This window comes from Melanotaenia boesemani, chromosome 10, assembly GCF_017639745.1.
Source record: "Melanotaenia boesemani isolate fMelBoe1 chromosome 10, fMelBoe1.pri, whole genome shotgun sequence".
Lineage (NCBI taxonomy): Eukaryota > Metazoa > Chordata > Actinopteri > Atheriniformes > Melanotaeniidae > Melanotaenia > Melanotaenia boesemani.
The window spans coordinates 4729706-4752638 of NC_055691.1; the positions used below are offsets into that span (position 1 = coordinate 4729706).

At 38.5% G+C, this 22933-nt stretch overlaps 2 protein-coding genes across 2 annotated transcripts in view; both read right to left on the reverse strand.

Annotated features, from left to right (window-relative positions):
• Positions 1–2393: 2393 nt before the first annotated feature.
• Positions 2394–7629, reverse strand: gins3 (GINS complex subunit 3). Its single transcript, XM_041997876.1, has 3 exons — positions 7360–7629; positions 6500–6733; positions 2394–3343 (listed from the first exon to the last, which is right to left on the reverse strand). Exons 1-3 carry the CDS (start codon positions 7528–7530, stop codon positions 3113–3115), a joined length of 636 nt encoding a protein of 211 aa, XP_041853810.1. The 5' UTR covers positions 7531–7629; the 3' UTR covers positions 2394–3112.
• Positions 7630–10010: 2381 nt separating this feature from the next.
• The window catches only part of znrf1 (zinc and ring finger 1), a 67085-nt gene continuing 54162 nt past the window's right edge, over positions 10011–22933 (reverse strand). Inside the window, exons 3-5 of the mRNA XM_041997874.1 lie at positions 16297–16402; positions 13681–13772; positions 10011–12687 (exon numbers count right to left, since the gene is read on the reverse strand). Of these exons, the coding sequence (XP_041853808.1) occupies positions 13715–13772; positions 16297–16402 (164 nt within the window). The 3' untranslated portion in view covers positions 10011–12687; positions 13681–13714. The remainder of the gene's footprint in view (positions 12688–13680; positions 13773–16296; positions 16403–22933) is intronic.

A 22933-nucleotide genomic window follows, 5' to 3' on the forward strand; every position in this document is an offset into this window, starting at 1 on the left:
CCAAAGTGGACTTTGACCAAGGAGGAACCATTGTTGAAAACAAACCATAAAAAGCCAAACTACATGTTGGCAAGCCACAAAGCTTCTGGGAGAATGTCCTATGGACAGATGAGACAAAAATTTAACTTTTTGCCAAGGCACATCAGTTCTATGTTTACAGATGGAAAAATGAAGCATATGAAGAAAAGAACACCGTCCCTACTGTGAAACATGGAGGAGGCTCTGTTATGTTCTGGGCTGCTTTGCTGCATCTGGCACAGGGTGTCTTGAATCTGTTCAGGTACAATGAAATCTCAAGACTATCAAAGGATTCTAGAGAGAAATGTGCTGGACAGTGGCAGAAAGCTTGGTCTCAGTCACAGGTCATGTTAGCAACAGGACAATGACCCAAAACACAGCTAAAAACACCAAGAATGGCTAAGAGGAAAACACTGGACTATTCTAAAGTGGCCTTCTATGAGCCCTGACCTAAATTCTTTTGAGCATCTTTGGAAGGAGCTGAAACCTGCAGTCTGGAAAATGCACCCTTCAAACCTGAGACAACTGGAGCAGTTTGCTTATGAGGAGTGGACCAAAATACCTGCTGAGAGGTGCAGAAGTCTCATTGACAGTTACAGGAATCGTTGGATTGCAGTGATTGCTTCAAAAGGTTGTGCAACAAAATATTAAGTTAAGGGTACTATCATTTTTGTCCAGGCCTGTTTCATGAGTTTATTTGTTAAAATAATTCTGTTGAAGCATGGTTGAAAAGCAATGTCTGACTTTCATTGTTTAAATTTAATAGAAATTTTATTTATTACTTTTGCCAGATTCAAGTTATTTCTGTGACCATTGTGAGTTTTTCTTTCATTAACTGAAGGGTACCAACAATTTTGTCCTGGTCTGTATGAACTGAAAGCATGGGATATCATAGCATGATGTGCAATGTATCTTTAAAAAGAAAACACTAGACAACTGGAGGACAAAAAAGTGCCTCTTTACAGCAGTTGTATGATAACTGGAAAGGATGTCAATAAGAAATAGGGGGAAAAAATCCAGGAAAACCTGACACAAGACCTGAGAGCTAGAACTGACCTACAGCTGATCCATGTCGGCTGAAGCCTCGTCAGAGATGATCTGCTCAGTAGGGTGGCTGCCAAGAAGCCATTCTTTAGGAAGGGAAACACCACTGAAAGAAATCCACAGGCTCATCAAAGAGGATTCAAGTGATGAAGAATACAATACAGGTTTGTTCCACCTCTGTGCCTCCTGTTATAACAAGTCTGCAAAGAAACGGCCAATAAAATGATAAATGGCAAGAGGAAACACAAGTTATTGTAACAAAAAGCTGTTACTCAAGTTGTGAGAGTGCAGCCTGAGCCGTGACTGTTCGGCAGAAGACTGCATTATTACATATGGAGTGCTGGACTATGAGATCTGTCACAGCTGGACATTTTCACACCACATCACAGGCAAACTGCAGCTACAGCTGTGTTCACAACCAGCTGTCATAAACAGAGGGAGACCGGCAGTGAGCAATAAATTAATGACACAGAGCATCGTAGCATCTTCCTTTCCATAATATCTGCTGTCTGTTAACTGGCTGAGAGGTATTACAGAACTGGACCAACACACCAGCTGCTCACATGGTAGTCTGGAAGGAAATGAAAATTCCCATCTGTGACGCTAAACAGATCTAGTAGAAAACCCAATACACAATGTAAAGTAAATCTATTACTAATGAATCTTTTTTCTATAACAAAGCTTTTTTTTTCCTTTCCTCTAAAAAAAAGTCTAGACTTTTTTAAGAAATAAGAATTCCTTAGTACATTTTAGTTATTCCAATTCAGATTTTACTATTTGCTATTAGTTCCATAAATAAAATGTAACAGTCACTTTGGCTCAAACTGCTCATGATCAATTATAAATCAGTTATAAAAAGGCTGTCAACTGATTTAAAGAACTGGTGACAAACAGTGTTGGCCCAAGGGGCTCAATATGGACTGATCTATCAAGTGGTTGGTGTAAATAAACATCCATATTTATACAATTTTTCTCAATAAATCAGCCAGTATGGTGCATGTATGTGTGTGTGTGTGTGTGTGTGTGTGTGTGTGTGTGTATGAGAGCCTCACTGATAAACCTACCAGACACATTTTACCAGCATTTGGAGCCTGGCAGGTGGTCATTACTGACTCTCCACAACAGTTGGCGTTGACAAGTGACCTCAATCTGTGCACACACTGCTGTGTTCACTAGAGAGCTGCTTTCTGGTGAACGCTTTTTAATAAAATGAAAAAGATTTCACCAAGTTTAATTCAAGGCTTTTAAAACATTTTTAACATCACACATGATATTATTAAAATTCTGTTTTTATGATTCAACCCGCCAGAGGATGGACAAGAGACAAGTGAACATGAAAAGTGATGCTTTGCTGTGTTTCAGTACATTCAGTAATTGGACATTTTTAAATGGCTAGACTAAACAAGGCATTCTTTTTTTGTTTTAGATATTTTTTTATGTTTTAGAATATATAGAGCAAACATATAATGATCAAATACTTGGACTAAAAGTTGCTTCATTGTTTCAGTCACTGAAAGCAAAAGCTGGAGGAAAAAAATGCATTAGCATGAGAAATGTTTTTTATGTATTGTCATTTAAAACGTAATTTCCTTTCCACTCAAAAGTTTGGAGACTTTCCCAATTTAATTTATTGGAAAAGTGTCCAAACAATTGACTGTTAGTGTATGCTATGGTTTTGGTCAGAGACTGGGTGTGCTGACAGCAGGTTGGTCTAAATGCTTTATTTTAAAGACAAAGCAACACTGAACAAACCCTAAAACAAACACTAAAACCAGAAAGAGCAGAAAGGGAGAAGTCACTACTAATAGACATGGATTAAAAACAAAATATTTAAAAATCAAGTTAACATCCTTGTTAATCAATGGAAATCATGTGGTAAAAATAAATAGGAACATGTTCGCAGTGCATACGAGGTTGCTGTCCCACAACTGGCTGCAAGGCTCAGGTGTGGAAAACGTTGTCCTGCATGGACAAATAAAGCTCTCATTAGAGTCTGTTCCAGCTGAGCTCTGGATTCACTGTGATCGAACCAGTGTCTGCATGGCTGAGGTCAGGCCTGAATATCGGTAATCTTCCTCTTGCGGTAGTTAAGAACCAGACTGGAGGCGGTGAGCTGCGAGGCCTGACCCTTCTCCCAGCTCTGGAAGCCGTTCAGGCCGCTCTGACCGGACCTGAACAGAGTCTTCTCCAAGCAGTCCAGACGTTCTACCAGTGCAGACGTGTCCTCGTTGTAAGCGTTCTGGGAGGAGTCCATGGTCCGCCTGAACCGGCCAATGAATGTCTGGAGGGAGGACGGTATGAAGAGTTAATGAAGTGGCAGAGAACCGGAGAAGATGGTGTGTAGCGTGCTGCGCAAGTATTTCTGTTTATGTATTTCAGCTGAGTGCATGCTGGAAGTGTTTGAGCCAGTTCATGAACCAGCTTTGAACAGAGACTTTTTTCCTTTGCTTTCTGGCAAAACTTCAAATGTTCATGATGTTGAGATGTGACCTTAAAATCTTTACTACTACCACATCAAAGAGTGCGTGCTTGAGGGAGACCTCTACTATATTAAACTGATTTCTAACAGCAGATAAACAATTTTCAGTGTCTTTCACTTTACTGAAAATGTTCTCAATTGTTTAACGTTGAAATGTTGAAAGATAAATAGAAAGAAATTTATAGTAAAATGTTTTATCCTGTTGACAATCAGAAATTCTAATAACTTTAATTCTTGTAAGAGTGAAATCATCAGACCAAAACATGGGCTGATGAAACGGGGAGGTTATGTGAGGTTAAGAATAAGTCTTCCAGTGCGTCTGTCTCTCTTTAGGTCAGTCAAACAATGGGATTAAAGCAAATCTGCTTGGTGACAGCTGAACAGGACAACCAGCAGTCCGGTTTGTTTTCTGAGCCAACAGCGCCTTCTAGCTGTGATAATGGCTGTATTCGTTCTTTAATCTGCAGCAACATCTGGGCTCTGAAAGCTTTCATTCAACAGTAGATTAACATTCATTTAAAATGCATAGTCTGATACAACTGATATTTAAAATAAAGGGATTGATCTTGTGTTTTTTGGACTAACAAATGTCCAACCAATTAAAAATGATGATTGTTTTAATACATTTCTAATCCTTTTCTATTCTACGCCTGTTCATACCCAGAATAAATATAAGATTATTATGGATTATTTTTAAAAGATCATTTTCTTTTTTTTTTTTTTTTAACCCCCCTAAACTGTCAGAATCACTACATATTACAGGAACTAAGTTACAGAAGTTTGTTTTCTTTTGGTTAAAATGTTCCTGGAAACTCTAGATGTGAACTATAAGTTAGAAACCATCATCAGTCCATCATGACATAATGTCTTACCCCGTCCTGTTTTAAATATGACAATATTAGCACTGTTTTTTTGTTGTTTTTTTTACAGGGTTTTCTAAAACTATACCCAAGAATTCTTGTCTATTAGACCCTATGGGCTACACACAGGAGCTCCAACACGTGAGGTGACAATCAGAACCATTGAGTTTGGCCTTATTCTGAAAGCACTGTATAAATGTTTACATGGGTATGTTAATTGTAAGGTGAAATATGAGGCACAGCTACCAGCTACAGGACCATCAAACAATATTATGTGGAAATGTTCATTCATGTGGAAATATATTTAACAAAATGTTTTGTTTTATTTATGGAAAAGCATTGTTTCTTAACTGTATTGGACCAAACACAGTTATTATCAGCAATTATATATATATATATATATATATATATATAAATCTTTCCCTAGTCTTGGATCTGCGACAATATCAAACGTGTTGATCGTGACGAAACATGATCAACAACCAATATGTGAGCTCTGACAAAAGCAGAAACAGGAATCCTGACAGTCAGAACACCGACAAAAACGGACGTAAAAAAAAAAGACAAACAAGAAGCGGTGGTGAAATGTCGGCGGCGGACCTTCCAGAAAGAGGAGCAGATGGTTATTAAGAAGTAAACGTCTGCTGTGGATCATTTATGTGTTACAGTATAATGATCTAACAAATGAGAGAAGAATAGAAACGCATTCATCCATCCTGATTCTGATGAGTCGGTGTAACAAAGGTGGAGATGCAAAGCCACACTTAATAATGATGATGTGTAATTCCCTCCTGAAGTGAAATTCTCCCCACGTTTGCTTTACTGTGTGCAGATCAGCCCTGTTTGAGATCAACTGTCCAACATATCACAATAAAATGCTAAAAGAATCTAGTTGCAGTCTTGTAAATAGTGACCCCAAAAGATTCACAGTCTTTGTCAAATCTCAGTCTGAAACTAGGCTGAGACTTAAAACTCTAAACATTTGTCTTTAGATGTGAGCTGGTAGTTTACTAGAGTCTTTTGCAAATCTTTTAAAAGTCTTCTGGTGTAAGCCCAGCTTTAGTGGCGTCATAGAACTTTTTTGCAACTAGTTGCATACACCAGCTTCTTCAAGCACAACACAGAAACAATTAGGCCTACCTGGCTCTCTTAGTTTCTGGCACCAGCTCCCAAAAAGCTTGCCGTCTCCACCCCTTCTTCTATCCATGCCCAGCGACATTTGGCTCTAAGGCCGTTGTCAATTAGGACGTCTTTCCCTGGCTTCATGAATTTACTCTCCTTTTTTTCTGATTTCGGTGAAACAACCATCGGCTTGGATGCTGCGTTCAAGACCACTCTGAGATAATGTTCACGCTACAGGTTAACTCGGCGGAGAAAAACGAAGTGTGTTGTCACTATTTGCTGAACACTGAAAACATTATGCAGCAGCAAGTTCTGCTTATTTTCGAAGATGAATACGTGTAATTTCTGACTTTAACATTGTTCATTGTTAAATTCATTTTCTACAATTCAGAGCCAATTCAGAGTCTCAACCACTATACCCATAGTTAATTTCTTTTTTTTCCCCTTAATCATAGTGAAAAGCCGAAGATCCGGCACCGTGCTGGAATACTTTAAGCCCTGTAGTATTATAGAAAATAACATGTGCGTAGAGGTGTGTGTGTGTAAAATAATTTAATAATTTGGCCAGTAAAAATATGTTTGGCCGGTGGATTTTTTACTTGGCCGGTGACTCAAAAAGTTCATTTTGGACACTGCTTATATTAAAACGTTGTGCCTTTAATAAGGAGCTTACTTATTATCTGTCCTTATGAGAAATGTATGATTTTGTTCCCCTGCAAGTTTGCCTTGCCTCCTAAAGGTCACGCACAGACTGTTGTGATTAATTTGAAGACACGCTGCTTCCTTTATGAAGGAAATAAATCACAGTGAGTGACATGTAATATGTGCAACGAGGACCCCTGTCTGATCTAAATACTTATTATCTCACAGTTCTCCACTATATATCATCATAATCAGTTGACTCATGTCAATATTAACTGTCAGCTCTCTGTTGCCTCCTTTTGTGTTTAAACTCTTCTATGTTAATATTTTGTACCTGCAGCAGTGCCTGTGCAATGTCTGGGTTCTCTGGACTGTCAAAATGAAGCATCTGAGATCCCAAGCTGTAGTAATAGGGTCCCATTTTATGCAGGTCCACCACAGTGGGGTCAGCAGTGAACACAGTCCTCCAGCCCTCTCTGTACACCTTGGGAAGCTCCACAGACAGCACCTTCCTCTTCTTCTCATACAAACCCTTGCAGAGCCACAGAGGAAGCTCCATCTTTGTACCCTAAGAAAAGAAAGGACATTCAGATCACATTCAGATACCCCTGCAGCATCTCAGGGACAAAAAGGTGAAAGTGTGTGTGTTGCTACAAGGGAAGGTGTGAATAACAAGTGCTCTAAAGAGGCTTTTTAAGCTAGCTTTGATTGCAATATAATACCCTCATGCTTAATATGGTTGAAGGAAATATCCAAAATAAAGCAAAGAAGAAACACTGGTAAAGTTTGCAATTTAAGGTTAAACCGGTCCACAGAACAACTTCTTTTAATGATTGTCTGTCTTCATTTTCTGTAACGTTAGTTAGATTCTGTCATCTAATACAGTGCAAACAGCACAACTTCATGCTAGTTGAATTGTCATTTAGAGTTAACGTTACAGAAACTGAAAGTAATGTCGCATTTACAAGTGACTTCTTGGATTATGAATAATTACTTCACCAGAAAGACATTATTAGTACAGGACTGAAAGAATAAAAAGCAAAATATTGAATAGAGTTTGACATGATATTAAGGTGCCTTACACTGAAAAAGTGATTCTATCTCGGCTACCCTTTGATTTCAACTCCGGGAGACAAATAAAATGTGTACTCAGTCAAAACGTAATTTCCTAAGCAATACAACATATCTACTAACCTCCTGGATATCCTGCGTGTCACTGGACTTCTCCAAGAATCCAAGCCGTGGGAAAGCGGACTCTGTCCGGACAGGCAGCCTCTCATGAGAGAGCAAAATATCGTCGAGAGACAGAAAATTTTCCTCCATTCCTACTCCAGGTGGTACGGGAAGATACGACTGTGTGTCCATTTTTGAGTGACTGACACCAAAAGAGACAAATTTATTAAACGTTCATACACTCAAGTGTTGAACTCTTTCGTGCAGTGTTTACACTTCCGCTTTTTCCTGTTTTGGCGCCAGAACACGTGAGCCAATCGGTGCGCTGCAGGCAGATTCAGACCTGAGCAAACGATTCAGATTTAATCGAACTCTTTGTCTGTCAGTATTTATCGTTTTGTTGGTTATTTGTTTTTATATTTTTTATCATAACTCCACCCTCACTCCCATCCTCTTATTTTTATTGTTTTGAATTCAGTTTTAATTTGGAGTTGTATTCAAAGACTAAATATGATATCAAGTTTCAAAAATAAAAGTTTATGTTAAGGACAAATAGAACACTTTAGTGCATTTACTGCATTTACTTTCATTATTTTAGTACAAAATTTAATCACGCCCTTTCCTTCATAAAAAATATTGTGTGCAAAAATTATTTTGACCATTAGAGGTCAGAATATTACCATGAAAAAAAGAATTGTCACCTTGTATCCAGTAAAACATTATCAGTCACACATGTAAGAGCTTTTATAGTAAAAACAGCACATGAAGTATTTTAAACTAGGACTGGAAAGTCAACCTTGACTTTCCTTGACTAAATTAGATTGGAAAATAAATGGAAGGCAATTTAGTATGCTTCACTTATATCTTTTTCTGTAACATTCTGTCACTTTTGATAGAATTCATTAGCTAATAAATAAGGAATGACAGCAAGTCCTTTGTGTAATCTTCTTTTTCCTCATCAGTCATGGTATCATCAGTTCACAAAGCTTGATAACAGGAAGAACAGGTTGGTCACCTTTCATGTTTTTATATTATGGCTTATTATAAAAGCTATAACATAACACTACCGCTCATCCCACAAACAGTACAGGAGATTTCATGTTGAACTCAAAAAGCAAGTACCTTTAAACAAGTCATGAAGTATACATAAGTTGAATGATATGAAGTTGCTTTAAATAATCATATTGTGTGAGCTGAATGGCAGGCAGCACTCTGAGTTTTCATCACACAACCCAAACTGATGAACACATCTAATTTCCCAAAAAGATCCCCCCCTCTCATAGCTGCAGGCCAAAACATGCAGTGGTAGGAGCAGTTATTGTCTGGCTACTGGCCAGCTGAAATGCACCACGATGATGCTGACGTTAACACTGCCCTCTGTCTGAAAGCTCCAGGGGTTATGGACTTATTGAGGAGCAGGAATGACCTCGGCTCTAACAGGCTTTTAACACTGAATTTAAAGCGATGCGAGGTGTCATAATCACAAGTGCTTCAGTTTTAGATGGAACATGATCAAGAAAGACTGATTAAAAAATGCTTGTATTCATCACGTGAAAACATATTTTAACTGCAACACTTTCACAGCACATGACACATTTTCTATTTGTAGAAAAAGGAATCATTGTTGAATTGCCATCTATTGAACTTTCTTCATCAAATTTAGGGCAATTCTTCATTTGGATGTAATTTACTTCCTCATAATGACCAAGAAACTGAAGGATATTTTCTTTTGTAGCAATGCTACATTTATCCAATGAGTCGTCGTGGCACAGGAGCTAAGTGTGTCATTAAGAGCAGGTCATTTTTAGGGTGGTTTTGCTCCAAAGGAAGCATAAACTGGAATAGGTCCCACTTTTAGTTGAGTGTCTCAGCAAAAGTGAGCAATAAAACAAGAAGGTAAAACACATGACAGTTTCTCCATCTATTCTTCTTATAGCTCTGAGAAAATTTAGATAAATAATAGCTTGACTAAAAACAGTCTTGGTGGCAGTTGTACATTAACACATTTCCATGTGTATTTAGATGAATTACTCTAGTTGTACCAGGTAAGAAAAGAACACAAGATGAAGCATCTGTTGTTGGCAAAAAAATAAAGTCACTGTGCTTTTTCAATGGCTGGAAAACTTTCAGCTCTGATCTATAAAATTCCTGCCAGCATCCAAAATTTGGACCAAAACTTCTCTTGAAGGACAAGTCCTTGCTTTTCATTCTGGTTTATCCATTTATTGTTATCATTTCTATGCTCCTTTTTGTGATATACAGTATTTTACCTGCTGTCTTTATTACACTCGTCCCATTGGCTTGCAGATTTACTGACGCACACTGACATCAGCTCGTTCTAAAGCCTGCTACGGCTTTCTAATGTCTCTAATGTGCTAAACGAGTGAGTTATTAATACACTCCATTCTGTGCTCCTTCCGGTGCTCTCTCTCCAGGAGCTGTTAGTTTCCATCCTGGGAAAATGAAATAAATGACTGAATGAAACAGGCTGAAAATGGATACCTCACATTTAGTCTTACAATAACTCCTGGGTTGTGTTGAGCATCTCTGAGCGATGCAATTCTTCAGAGACCAACCATAACTCCATGTTACACTAATACAGAAGAGTTAACAATAAAAACCTCCTGCTGTAGATGTCGTATGTGTATCACAAAAAGAACTTAAAAAGTCTGTCATCTAGCACAATTTATTCCACCATTTGTTTACAGTAGCTTTGTAAATGCAGTTTGTTTGAATGTTGATTCATAGTAGTCTTCACACATCAGCTCTTGGCATTCTGAAGAGTGAGTAACACCTCACATGATTGGAATATTAAACAAATATTGTTAAATATGAACAAACAAATAAATAAGCCCCGTTCAGTGGCTCCACAGTGGAACTACAGAGTCCTCTTGAGGGTCTGAGTGGCTCACGTCTTCAGTCGCAGATAGCCAGACGTGTTGTAGCAGAAACACAATGTGGGGAACCGACAGTAGCAGAGACCAAGAGGCGCCTTTTTGAATCGCAAACACACATGCACAAACAGTCATGGAGGGATTATGAGCCAACTGGCCTCTGGGCACTAATCACAATGCATCTTGATGGCTGTTTTGAGGCGGCCTGCCTTTCATTATGTTTATCTCTTTGTGCTCATTTGCACACTTCTTAGCTTTATATATCTTTTGTTGTTTTCTGAAATCTCTCAGTAGTGATTTAAAACTGTTTGTAGTTATTTTGAAGCTTATTTTGGTTTCACGTTGTCAAGCTGTTTTAAGCGTCTTTGTAGTGGCTTTTGAGAGCTTTTTATGGTTTGATACATTTTAAGTTTCTGTGTTTGGCCTGAACCCATCTTTGCTTTGACTCTGCTTGTTTTTATTTTGTTTCTGTTTTGTTTTAAGTCTCCTTCTAGTTTGTTTTCATTCTGTAGTTCTTTCAGTCTGTATTTGAGGCGTTTTGAATGTTTTCTGAGTCATTTTTTTCCTTTAAAGCAAATAGAAATCCCCATGTAATTGTTTTGAATCTACAGTCATTTTGTAGCCATTTCGAGTCTGTTTTTTGTATTAAGTTGACTTTTGTTTTTCTTTTGTTTTAATTTACAAGTTTCCATTGATGTTTTCAGTCATTTTGTAGCTCTTATTAGCTTATTTTTAGTTGTTTTAAGACTTTTTGTTGGTGCTTTGAGTCTAATTTAGTTGCATTTTTTGCTTCTTTAAAGGAGTTTACTTTTATTTTGAGTCACTTGGAGTCTCTGTACATGTTTTGAGTCTATTTGTTAGTCTACAGTTGTTTAGAGTCTACTTTTGGTTATTCTCCATTTGTTTGAGGCATTTTTTTCTGGTTAGTTTGAGTCATTTCAAGTCTTTTATAGTTGTTTTGAGACCCTTTGCAGCTATTTGAAATATGCTTGGTTGTTAAATTTCTGTCTCATTTTTAGCATCTTTGAGGTACATTGGCATCTATTTGTCATTGGGTGACTCACTGAGCAATACCTGCTTTGCTATATGGACGTCACTTCAAACTGTGGGTTTGCACCAGGGGCCCCCTGACTCTTTGGGTCCTTTGGTCCCATTCAGTAATCCTTCCATGCAAACAGTCATATAAACAGAGACACGCAGTCACTCTCATTCTCATTCTTATTCTCACATTTGAGGCTCTCTTGAAGATACGATTGATCATGATCACATGAGAAATCTGGCAGATCTGATAAAGAAAAAAAACTGAGAGGTTACATGTGAAATTTACAATAAGTCATATCGCTTCTCGGTAGCTGTAAACATCAGCAAAGTAAAGGGAGGACTGCCAGTCGCACACACAGGGAACGTGGACATTTAGACTGTAAACATTTCTATACACAGACACACACACAGTACTGTCCCAGTCAGCCCTCTACTATGACCTTTCACGCTATCTCAAACACACACACACTCACAAGGCTAAAGCTATGTTGATACCAATCCAATCACACACGCACAGACTGACACTGGAGCATCCCAAACACACACACATTACACAGAAAGAGCGTAAACTACATTGCTTCCTCCCCTTTCTTCCCTCTGCTCCTCTCCACCACATCCCAGTCCATCTTTAGATTCCCCCAAACCAAACCATACAAGACAACCTGGCATCCCGATCTGATACACAACCAACCCTCTCTCCCTGCCCAGGTGTGCACAAACCAGCTCTAAAAAGCCTTGTGGGAACTTATTTGATTGAATTAATCTGAATCATACAGGTTAGGAAGGGTGCAGAACTGAGGCAGGAACTATGAGAGAGGAGCACACTGGAAGCCAGTCTGTTATGAGAGATCATCACCAGGTTGGAGGAGTCCTGTTAAGTGAGATGAGAGGCCCACTGAAAAATGTTCAAGTCTGCTTTTCCAAACAAGTGTATGCACCCCCATTTCTTCCTCTCCTTTTCTTCTTCTTGTGGTCTTCTTTCCTGCTCCTGCTCAGCTTCCTCTCCTCCCCTCCAGTTAAGGCCATGGGAGGGCTGGACACGAGTGACAGACAGGCCTGGATCCAGAGACGAGATGGGAGGCCTGCTAAGACCTGAGCACATGAGGGGTGGGGGCAACTAGCCATGTTTGAGTCAAGGTGGGGAGCAGATGAAGCCCTATAGGGACTCTGAAGAGGTGCGAGGGTAGGGAAGGTTTGGGTTGTAAGCGGTATCATCAGCAGGTGTAAAATGAAGAGCTCAGCAGAGGCCCTTTAATGTATGGTGGTTTGACAGTCACACTCTTTTTGGTTCACAAGGTATAATTTTCTTAGGAAGATGGATTCTGTCAGGATATTATGTGATGATCACTTTGATTGTTTCATCTGATTTGGTTGCGTCTGTGTCCACATATCCATGGCAGGACCACAACATGTCCTGGAGACAGAAAGAAGGGAAGAGACATGGACACACAGAGGGACAGAGTAAAGGCAAATCAGTTAACTCAAATAGATTTAGGTAATATGAAGCTTTAATTAGTTTGATTATGGACATATTAACCCAACAATATTATTTCCTTGTGTTGATTTAGCTTCCTGCTGTCATTGTCTTTCACACCTGTGTTTTAATCCATTCATGACTTCATACTGGCCTTACTATGGTTCAGTAGTTTCTTTACCTTTTTTATTGTATGTATGATTGTATGTATGTACATGGACTGCAGGACCATGTATGATGGACTGCAGTTAGTCTCTTTACTTGAATATTTCACATCAACATGATTTTACAATAGTGTACAATGTGACTTCATATGAGCTCAAAATTGCAAAAGAAAGGAAGGGAAATGGGGAGATTATTTCGTCAGGAAACAACACAGCCCTCCTGTAAACACACATAAACATTTTTATTGCACCTGTCAATCACATCCAGCGTTACGTGTTTTAGCTTCAGAACACAAAAAGTAAGAAAAGCCAACATGATTATTTTCCATCCAGATGTTTGAGTCAAGATGGAATGAAAATTAAATAATACTTTACTAATCCCAGCGGGACACTGCAGCGTTGTAGAGTTTGAAATTGCAAGGTTAAAGATGCTAGCATACAATAAATTAGCAATACAGATTTAGCTACTTGCAGGTGATTTTGCTGTTAGATTTCTTCTTTTTTGCAATGAACTTCACGGGCTTGATGATTCCACAGAGACAGCACCTTTAGCTTCTTTTTATCGTTTGAAATTATTAAAGCAAGATGGAAATGGCTCACACTTTTCACCCTTAGCTTTAACATAGAAACTGATTATTTGTTTTAAATTTATTTTAAAAGAACGAAACAGAATATAATGCTGATACATCAGCTGTTTTTGCTCAGTATAAATACACACATTTCACTTGCAATAATTAGTATTCAGAGTGTGTGCATGCTGTGTTCTCACCTTGAACAGTAATCAGAATGGGCCAGGTGTTCAGTCAGTCAGAGGGGTGCTCGGGGCAGGACCGATTGATCTCAAACCATGAGTCTATACAGCTGCAAAAGCACACACACACACATTAGTACAGCTACAAATAAAATGGACAAAAATCACATCAATTTGAAGTACATTATATAGTTGAAAATAATGGTATTAGAGATTTTTATTAAGAATTGAAAGATTATAAATCATGGCTAGCTGTTGCTGAACTAACATGACGGCACGTTTGAAGGCATGCATCTACCCCCACATCAGGAAAAGCATACACAACATGCAACTTATAAATGAAACTCAGGGGACGCCTCAGAGCAGCATTCAAATCCAACTTATTTTAAACTTGTAAAGTTTCCCTGTGTTTTATGGTAAAAACTTGGCACACACAATTTCCCTGTTAGTAATAGTGCACGTGTGTATTTTCAGCAGCATTTTAACATCACAAATATACATATATGACAAATAATTAACTGAATGTATTTAAATAAACAAAAATAAGGCTTTTTGGAACACAGCTGCCAGTTTTTAAAGTATTTCCTGTTAATATTGCAACTCATTGAAATGAAGCACATTTTAACCTTAAACTAATGCAAATTTATGCAGAAAACATTTATAAACTCTACATTTTCAACATATCCATAGTACATAACTTCAGTATTTCTTAACCTATGATTAGATAGAAACCAAAAAGTCAAATAGTCATGTGTTAGTAAAATCTGTAAAGTTATAAATTATAGCATAATATACATTTTGCTAATTATTTTCTCCCAAAACTTTTGATAGTTAGCGACATCTGTTTAAGATTTTTTTTTCCCAATTGCAATTGACAATAACTATTTACTGTAACAACTAGCAAATTTTCTGCTTCATTCACAATTAAAATTTAATTATGTAAATATTCTTGGAGATGTTTTTCAAAATAATAATCACAGATTGTATCTACAAACACTTTTAAACACTCGGGGACACTTTACACCATTAAAAATGAAAGGAAAACATATCAACATATAATAAAATGAAGCATTTTTGCATTTGCAGAGGTTATAATGAGTAGGCAATCTTAAACGTGTGGGGTTTGAGTCTAGAGTTGAAAATTGGGAGAGTTTAATATTTTGAATGTCTGATGGCAGAGTTCCAAAGCATGAAGCTGAGGCAGGCAGAGGGCACAGCGAGGTGGATGGAAGAGGAGGATTTCAGGGAGAGGGCTGGCGTGGTGATGTGAGGGAGGTCAGACAAATATGGAGGGGCAAGGTTATAAATAGCCTTGAAGGTATAGCAGAGAAGTCTGAATTCAATTTGGTGCTGTAGGGTGGGAGTGACAATGATATGAGAATGGGGCTTAGAAGTAGGAAGGCCAGGTAGTGTTATTGATGTGGGATGTCAGTGTACTGTCAAAGATGACACCCAGACTCTTCACCTGAGGGGAAGGGGGACTAAGGAGCTGTCATTTGTAAGAAGAAACTGTCAAGTTTGGATAATATGATTGGAGAATTTCCATTTTTTGTCACTGTTTAGTTTCAAGAAGTTTTATTTATTTATTTTTTTACAGTTAATTCTTAAAGGAAATTCCTGGTAAATGAGGAATCTGTGAAAGTTATTCTGTTAAATTGTGTGTTTTTATTGATGCTTAGAGATTTTAATTTAAATTTAGGGAGATGTAATAAAACACTTAATAGATTAGTTTAAATTCTACAATGACTGTGAGGCTACAAGAAAAAAAAACAAAACAATAAATCTTATATTTTAAAAGATAAAATACAATTTTGCAAAAAGTGCTTATTTTGTTCAGTTCTGAATGGAAATTAAAAGGCAGAATACTGAAATACTGAAATAAAATAAAATAGAAATTGTAGTTTGAACAAGATATTAAAGATGAGGACCGTCTACAGTGAGAGGAAGTTAGATGTTTCTTTCTAAAACAAAACATTAGAAGATCCATATTCTACAACAAGCAGAGTTTCAGTTCACAGTTTGTTGTGTAAATTAAATAAACCACAACTGGATTTAAGATGATTTTGTAGACAAATGAGCAAATACTTTTCTTTACATTAATTATGCGGACAGAAATAGAGCAGAGCGAACATTCGTTGTCATTATAGAGTTATCCAGTTTTCCCAGCTGAAATCCCAGCCTTGCTTCAAAAAGTCTGACTCTGTTTATTTTCACAGAATCCACTGAGAGGAAAAAAAGCACCTTGTTTGTTACAGTGATGCCCATTCAGCTGTAAGAGTTTCTAGAAGCGCTAGCTAATATCAGTTGTCTCCACCCTGGACTCATTTGTTTATGCTAATTATCCCAAGCTATCCAGCTTGTAAATATTTAGAAATGCTACATGGAGCACCCTTTATTATCCAGCTATACACCATGAACAACCTTCTACCATCTGTCTTTAATTTTTATTGGAGTGCTGCAAATAGATTTAATTAGAAAAAGTGCAAAATGATATAACAGGAAGTAATTCAAATCTCTCTCTCTCTCTCTCTCTCTGTGTGTGTGTGTGTGTGTGTGTGTGTGTGTGTGTGTGTGTGTGTGTGTGTGTGTGTGTGTGTGTGTGTGTGTGTGTGTGTGTGTGTGTGTGTCCATCACCTTTTGTGGTAGATGCAGAGGCACGGCAGTCTGGCTATGGTGTCCCCTTGCTGCAGTTCCTCTAGACAGATCACACACTCACCGGCATCCCTCGCCAACACATCATCTAAAGTGGCAGGCACATACACACAGGCGCGCACGCACACACACACACACACACACACAGGGGAATATGAATCAGTATGCACCCAAAACATCGACAGTTTCAGACAGCATATCAAACACAGCAAAGAGCAGTAGGCAGAGCTGCTTGGTGCATTAAAGAGCAGATACAGTTGATAGTTTCTGCTTGTAGCAGTAAAAATGCAGAAGAAGGAGCCTTGAGCCAGTTTCTGCTTCTATCACATGGAAACTCGTTTGTTTTTATCCTACTTAGCAAATGCCAGCAGTCATTTGAATGAACCATATATATAAAACATATACACCACACTTTCCTCCACATAAAACACTGTTTTATCTGTTGGATCTAGTCTTGTTTATGTTTACATTCACACATCCGTAGACACAAGCAGAGTTGCTAGAGCACAAGTTGCTTGATGGGAAAACCTCCACAAGGCAGCTTTAAAATTTCAAGACAAAATTGAAAACCACATAAAAACAGAATTTTAGCTTTTATTTATAACATTTTATAGTTACTTTAATTACAGTTTGTTTATAAGTGGTGGATGTAAGTGCACTACATTGATGAGGCCAGCAACATTTTTAAGCATAGTTAAAGTGTGTCATCAGTGTGTACAACATGAAGGGCAGCAGCAGTCATGATACAAGATAAATGGCTTAGTGGCATCAGTCGTCTTGTCAAACTTTGTAATAGAACTACAGCTGTTTTGGTATGGTGTATGTAGGATGTAGAGATATCTAGTAGTAAAAATTGTCGATTACAACTTCCCATTTTATCTATACCATAAAAGGTGGCAAAGAGACAGTGTTTGAGCTACTGCAATAGTACTGAGGTCCAACATAGTGGAACCCAGATGGTCCCTTCAGGGACACCATAGCAAAAAAAAAAAAAGATATTTTCTTCAGTTTGCTTTTACTACTGTAAAGGTGAGTAGCACTAACAGCAGTACTGTAATGCATATACATTTCTGAACCATAATTAGCTCATTTTTTGTGTAACGTTCATTAAACTGTTGAATGACAATTCCGGCTGGTTTGAAAGTAAGTGTTTAGCAAACAGAAATTCGACATGATTTCAGAGAGTTTGTGGATGTGTACCTAAATGCAGTAAACAAAGTAGTAGCACTGGAAAGAAGACGAAGCTGCAATGTATTTCATGGCCGCACAGACCACCTGTATCTACTGCACTGCCTCTTTTTATGTCTCTTTCTCAGAATGTACATTATCACAATCTGTTCCACTACCACCAAGTTTGTGATTGTTTATTTTTATTGAAACCAAAATTAGAACTTGGAGGTTGAACTCTGCACTGCCCTCTAGTGGATGTCTTGCCTAAGAACCACACCAATCACCCATGGGAGTGTGTGAGCAGTGAAGTTTGACATGGACATACCTCATCATGTATGTAAATGGAGCATAAATGACTCCTCAAGATGTTGAAACTTAAGCTTCTGTGTTTAACACAGAACAGTTGCCTGTGGGTGAATAAAACATGACAAGGTCTCAGCTACAATTCAGAACCCTCTATCAGTCAACACCCCAGTCTTGACATAACAAAACACAACGCAGTCCAAGAGGTTGCAGAGGGCCATCCCCAGACAGCTGACATACTGAGGGAGTGGGTTACAGACACCATAGTCCAGTTCCACCAGTAAACCAGTGACACAGTGAAACGTTTGGTTTCAGAACACGTGAATATCCTTGTTTCACTGGCCATAAATGAAGCATTACATACTTCTCTTTATGCTTATTTGTTTTTAACCACACCCACACACCAAACACACTGTAAGGAAAACCTTCATACCTGCTCATTTATGCAATGAATTAATCACAGAGAAACAGGATAATAATTAATTATATAATACATTTAGATAAGGCGCTTTAGTTAATGTTTACCTCAAACATGAGAATGAGAATGTGTTTGGCTGCTGGCGGCAGACAGGCAGGACCGAATGTTTCTGGCACTGCTGATCTCATGAGATCTTTACAACAACAGTGTCTGGGGTTTAGTCAGAGCGATGTGAATGGCCAGGCTGGTTTGAGCTGACAGAAAGATGACAGCAGCTTCCACTCTGAAGCTGGTCGGATGATTCTCCATTTGTGCTGACACTGCAGACTGTAGGTCAGAATCAACAGCATTTATTAAACTGCTGCTGTGAGGATTTTTTTTCTGGACACACTTTTTGCCCCTTAATACGAACACTCACAGTTTGCATACCACAGCTTGTCTTAGTGTTGGTGATCATGTGCTTCCTTTTATGTCCACTGTTCGCTATATTCTAATGGACACTTCCAGCATGATAAGGCACGATGTTCCAGTAAATTGATTCCATAAACACAGCAGTGTGTTCAGTTCACTTTCTGTGGCCTCCACAATCATCAGATCTGGATCCAGGAGAAAACCTTTGGGATGTAGTAGAACAGAGGATTCACGGCATGAAAGTGCAGCTGGCAAAGCTGCAGAAATAATGTGATCCAATCATGTTAAGCAGAGTCTCTAAGGAAGCTTTCTAACATCTCATTAAGAACTGAGATAGTATGAGAGCAAAAGGTGCCCTGACCCCATATTAGTATGCTGATCCTAATAAAGAGCTCTGTGAGTCTGTATATTTTAGTGATTAAAATGTTACATGAAAAATTCAAATTGCTTTAAAGAGACATGCAACATCAAAATGCTGCTCCTCAATCCTCTTTAGCTCCCACTGGCCTGAACCCAGACAAATCCCCAGGGCTCTTTGTAGTATAGATCAATACATCATCCAATTTAGGGAAAGAATGATAGATTAAACAATCATATACAAAGCACAGTGTGTGCATCCTACTGAAACCTACATATTAAAGGAAAATGAAAGATGAGGACCTTACCAAACACAAGTAACATACCTTCTTCTAATTGCTGAAAGATATTCCATGTATGCTGTCAGGAAGCAGGACCTTATTCTGCTTGCTGTTCCACTGTTTCATATGAGGCATACAAACACTTAAATCTATCTACAAAAGCATATTCAAGATCCATCCATCCATCCATCCATCCATCCATCCATCCATCCATCCTCTTTCTCTTGATTTAGGTGGGGTCGGAGAGACAACAGGTCCAGGAAAGAAACCCAGATCTTCCTATCCCCAGCAACACTCCCCAGTTCCTCGTGGAGAGTCCCAAGGCATTTGCAGGCCAGAGGAGGTATATCTTCCAGCCAGAATACTCTAGGCCTGCCCTGAGTTCTTTTCCCATCCTAATCAGATTATTATCTGATTTAGATCAGATGAATTTCTGGCTTCAATCATGGTTGCTTTGCACATGGCTGCAAATCGCTCCAGGGTATGCTGAAGACCAGGGGCCTCATTTCTAAAGCTGGCGTAGGAACAAAAACGTGCACCAAATATAGTCAACTTTTGGGATTTATGAAAACCAAACTTGACAGGAAAATGCTCCTTTCTCCACACAACTCTGACCCAGACATACACACATAATCTAGAAAACCGGGAAACAGCGACACCAATGGTCCAGAATACAATTGAGGAAATTCTGTGAAATGTGAGACATTTGTGCACAATCCACTGTTACCTTTACCTATTACCAAAGTTGTTTGCAGAAATGAATAAAGAGGCACATTCAAGAGTGCACGCTCGGAAAAAAAAACCCAAAACAACAGGTTTTCAAGAAAAAGGAAAAAGGGAGAAGATATTAATAAGAACTTTAACCACTAAAATATGTTCTGTCGCTGTGAAACAAAACTTCCATGTTATAAAATCCATCCAATAAATAAGGTGGACAGTCTCCTGCCAGCATGTAGCAGTCAGTGTGAAAAGTAGCCTTGGTCTTCATTTCAGCAGAGCGGGACTGGAGGCTGGAGGTCTAGAAGTGATGCACTAATGAAACACACAAGAGGTGGATTTCCATTTATTTATTTATTCTTACACAAACCTTTTTATTGTTGTCCCAATTTCTGTCAACACGGTCTTTATTTCCTGTAACTCCTTGTCCACCTGGTTAATTGCTGTGATTCTGTCCTTTGCACCTGCAGGACTTCCTCTGAGTATATATATTATTTAACACTAAATAAACTGCTACCAATCTCAGATGTATCTGTACATATTTATTTTATAAATTAAAACAAATGACTAAATTACCGGCATCGGTACTGTCATTTAGCAGACGCTTTTCTCCAAAGAGATTCACACCTGTGAGATTCGAACTTCCATCTTCCACATGACAGATGGATGCTCTACCGACTGAAATCTCCAGCTGCATATTCAATGCCTCTGGCATGTCTTGCCTTCTGCCACTGCGATGACAGCATCTGCCTCCTGCTGCCACTATTCTGCCTTTCTGACACCAGTAATACCCACACCATGCCCACCAAATAAACATTTTTACATTTTTCAACATGGTCCATCAGGATCTCTGTCTCACACCCTGAAAAATTGCACTTCTACCCTCTTTTTACCTCCCAAGCCATCATGGAAATGATGTGATGATTATGTATTACAGGCGTTCACCTGACCATTTATAGCCACCATGTGGGCGTGGGAAGGCGTTCCCTCATGTGCGCCCGCTTTAGAGTTGATTCTGATTTATAAACAGAAACAGGTGTAGGACATGTATGTGCAGGCTTTTATAAATCTGAAAGTAGAAGTGTGCAGCATTTGCTTTTTGCGCCGCAGACGCCACCTGCAGTTTGCTTTGCTACGCACAGTTTTATAAATAAGGCCCCTGGTCTTTAAAGCCCAACAGAACTACACCATTTGCACAAGGTAGAGATGCAACCTTCTAGTTCCCTAACCAGACAACGTCCTCTCGCTGTCTATGCTTCGAGATTCTCCATATGGACACCACAAACAATATCAGTGATAAGGACCAGCCCTGGCAGAATGCAACATGTGGTATGAACAAGCTGAATTTTGTGCCAAGGATGTGGACGCCACTTGCAATGGTTATACAGAGACCTAATAATCTGCAACGTTGACTCTGGTGCCTAGAACACCTGCAGCACCATCTACAGAATCCCTAAAGGGTTATGGTTTGTAAGCTTCCTCAAAGTCCAAAAAACACATGAAAAGGAAGATCAAACTTTTACGACTCTGTCAGTTCTGCTAGGGTAAACATTTGATTCACTGTTATGCAACTTGGATGAAAACCACACTGCTCCTGTTGAATCTGAGGTCCAAATCTAGTCTATGATTTATTCCCAACACCCTGGAGTGAACTTTTTCAGGGAGGCTGGGTAGTGCAATCCTCTTTTCAGACAACCACACTCTCATATCCCCTTTTTTAAAAATGAGCAACACCACCCTGCCAAGCCAATCCACAGACACCACTGTGGACCTCCATGGGACATTGATGAGGCATAGCTAAATTGAAAAGGATTTATCTCATGAAGTTATTACTGGTGATAAATCATACAAAAGCACTCAGAGCACCCTCTGCCTTTCTTGGTGAAGGAAAAGACAAATAAAATCACTGAATATGCTCATAAAATCTAATGCAGTCTTGGACAAATCCAGCTCCTTTTCATCCTTCCAAGTTCATCACACCAAAAGCTTGACATCACATTTTAATGCAGCCGATACCCCTTTAGTGAAGTGGAAGCAAGCCATGTGGGGGGCAGATAATAACTGTCCACCAATGCAGACAGTATCACAATTAATTGACCGAGGGAGGGAAGTAAAATAAAAGCAATTGCATCTCCTATTGATAAACATAGAAAAAATACAAGCAAGAAATAGAAGCTAAGAACAGTACATTTTTGTAATACCTTAAATTAATCAACGGGCCTCTTCCTGTGAAAACAACATTACACAACGACAATTTTGAGTTACAAATTGCATTTTTTAAACTTGAACACATCCCATTTACAATTAGAAAATGTTAGATGATAATGGAAGTGCAAACGATCCAACAATCAGACTACAACCAAGTGACCTTCTAAGTAGTAAGAGTGGTAATCCTAAACATGTTGGCGTCACACTTACAGTTATTCAAGCAAAAAAAAAAAAACACTTTTTAATTATTATTATTTACCACTACAGCTGTTAAAGGTCAGTATAACACAACACAGGCACCTGGGATTGGCTGGTCGTTGAAGCAGCCCAGCTTCTAATCCACAGCAAGTCAATTAAGAACCAGGGCGGTCATAGCTAGTCACCAAATATCTGCTTATTTTTCTTTTCCATGTTATCTTTGATGCTAAGCTGATGACTCTTTGTGTTTCTAGGCATGTAATTCTGGCTTTGCATACTCATTCTTAACATAAATTCAAAACGCTTCTTTTTCTTCTGGTTGGCCTTGAACATAAAGTTAATCTTAGTTTTCTTATAAATGATTTAATTTCCAAATAGTTTTGAGAATGAACTGTGATCACAGTTTCTAACAAGTCATTGCAGCCTTGAAAAACTCTTTGAAAATTCATTGTTCAACAACATTATAAGTAAACCACAAACTACAAGTCAAGTTTTTCCTTTTAGTGAGCATTTAGTAAACCTTCAATATCTGTTATCAAGACCATATATTGTGACA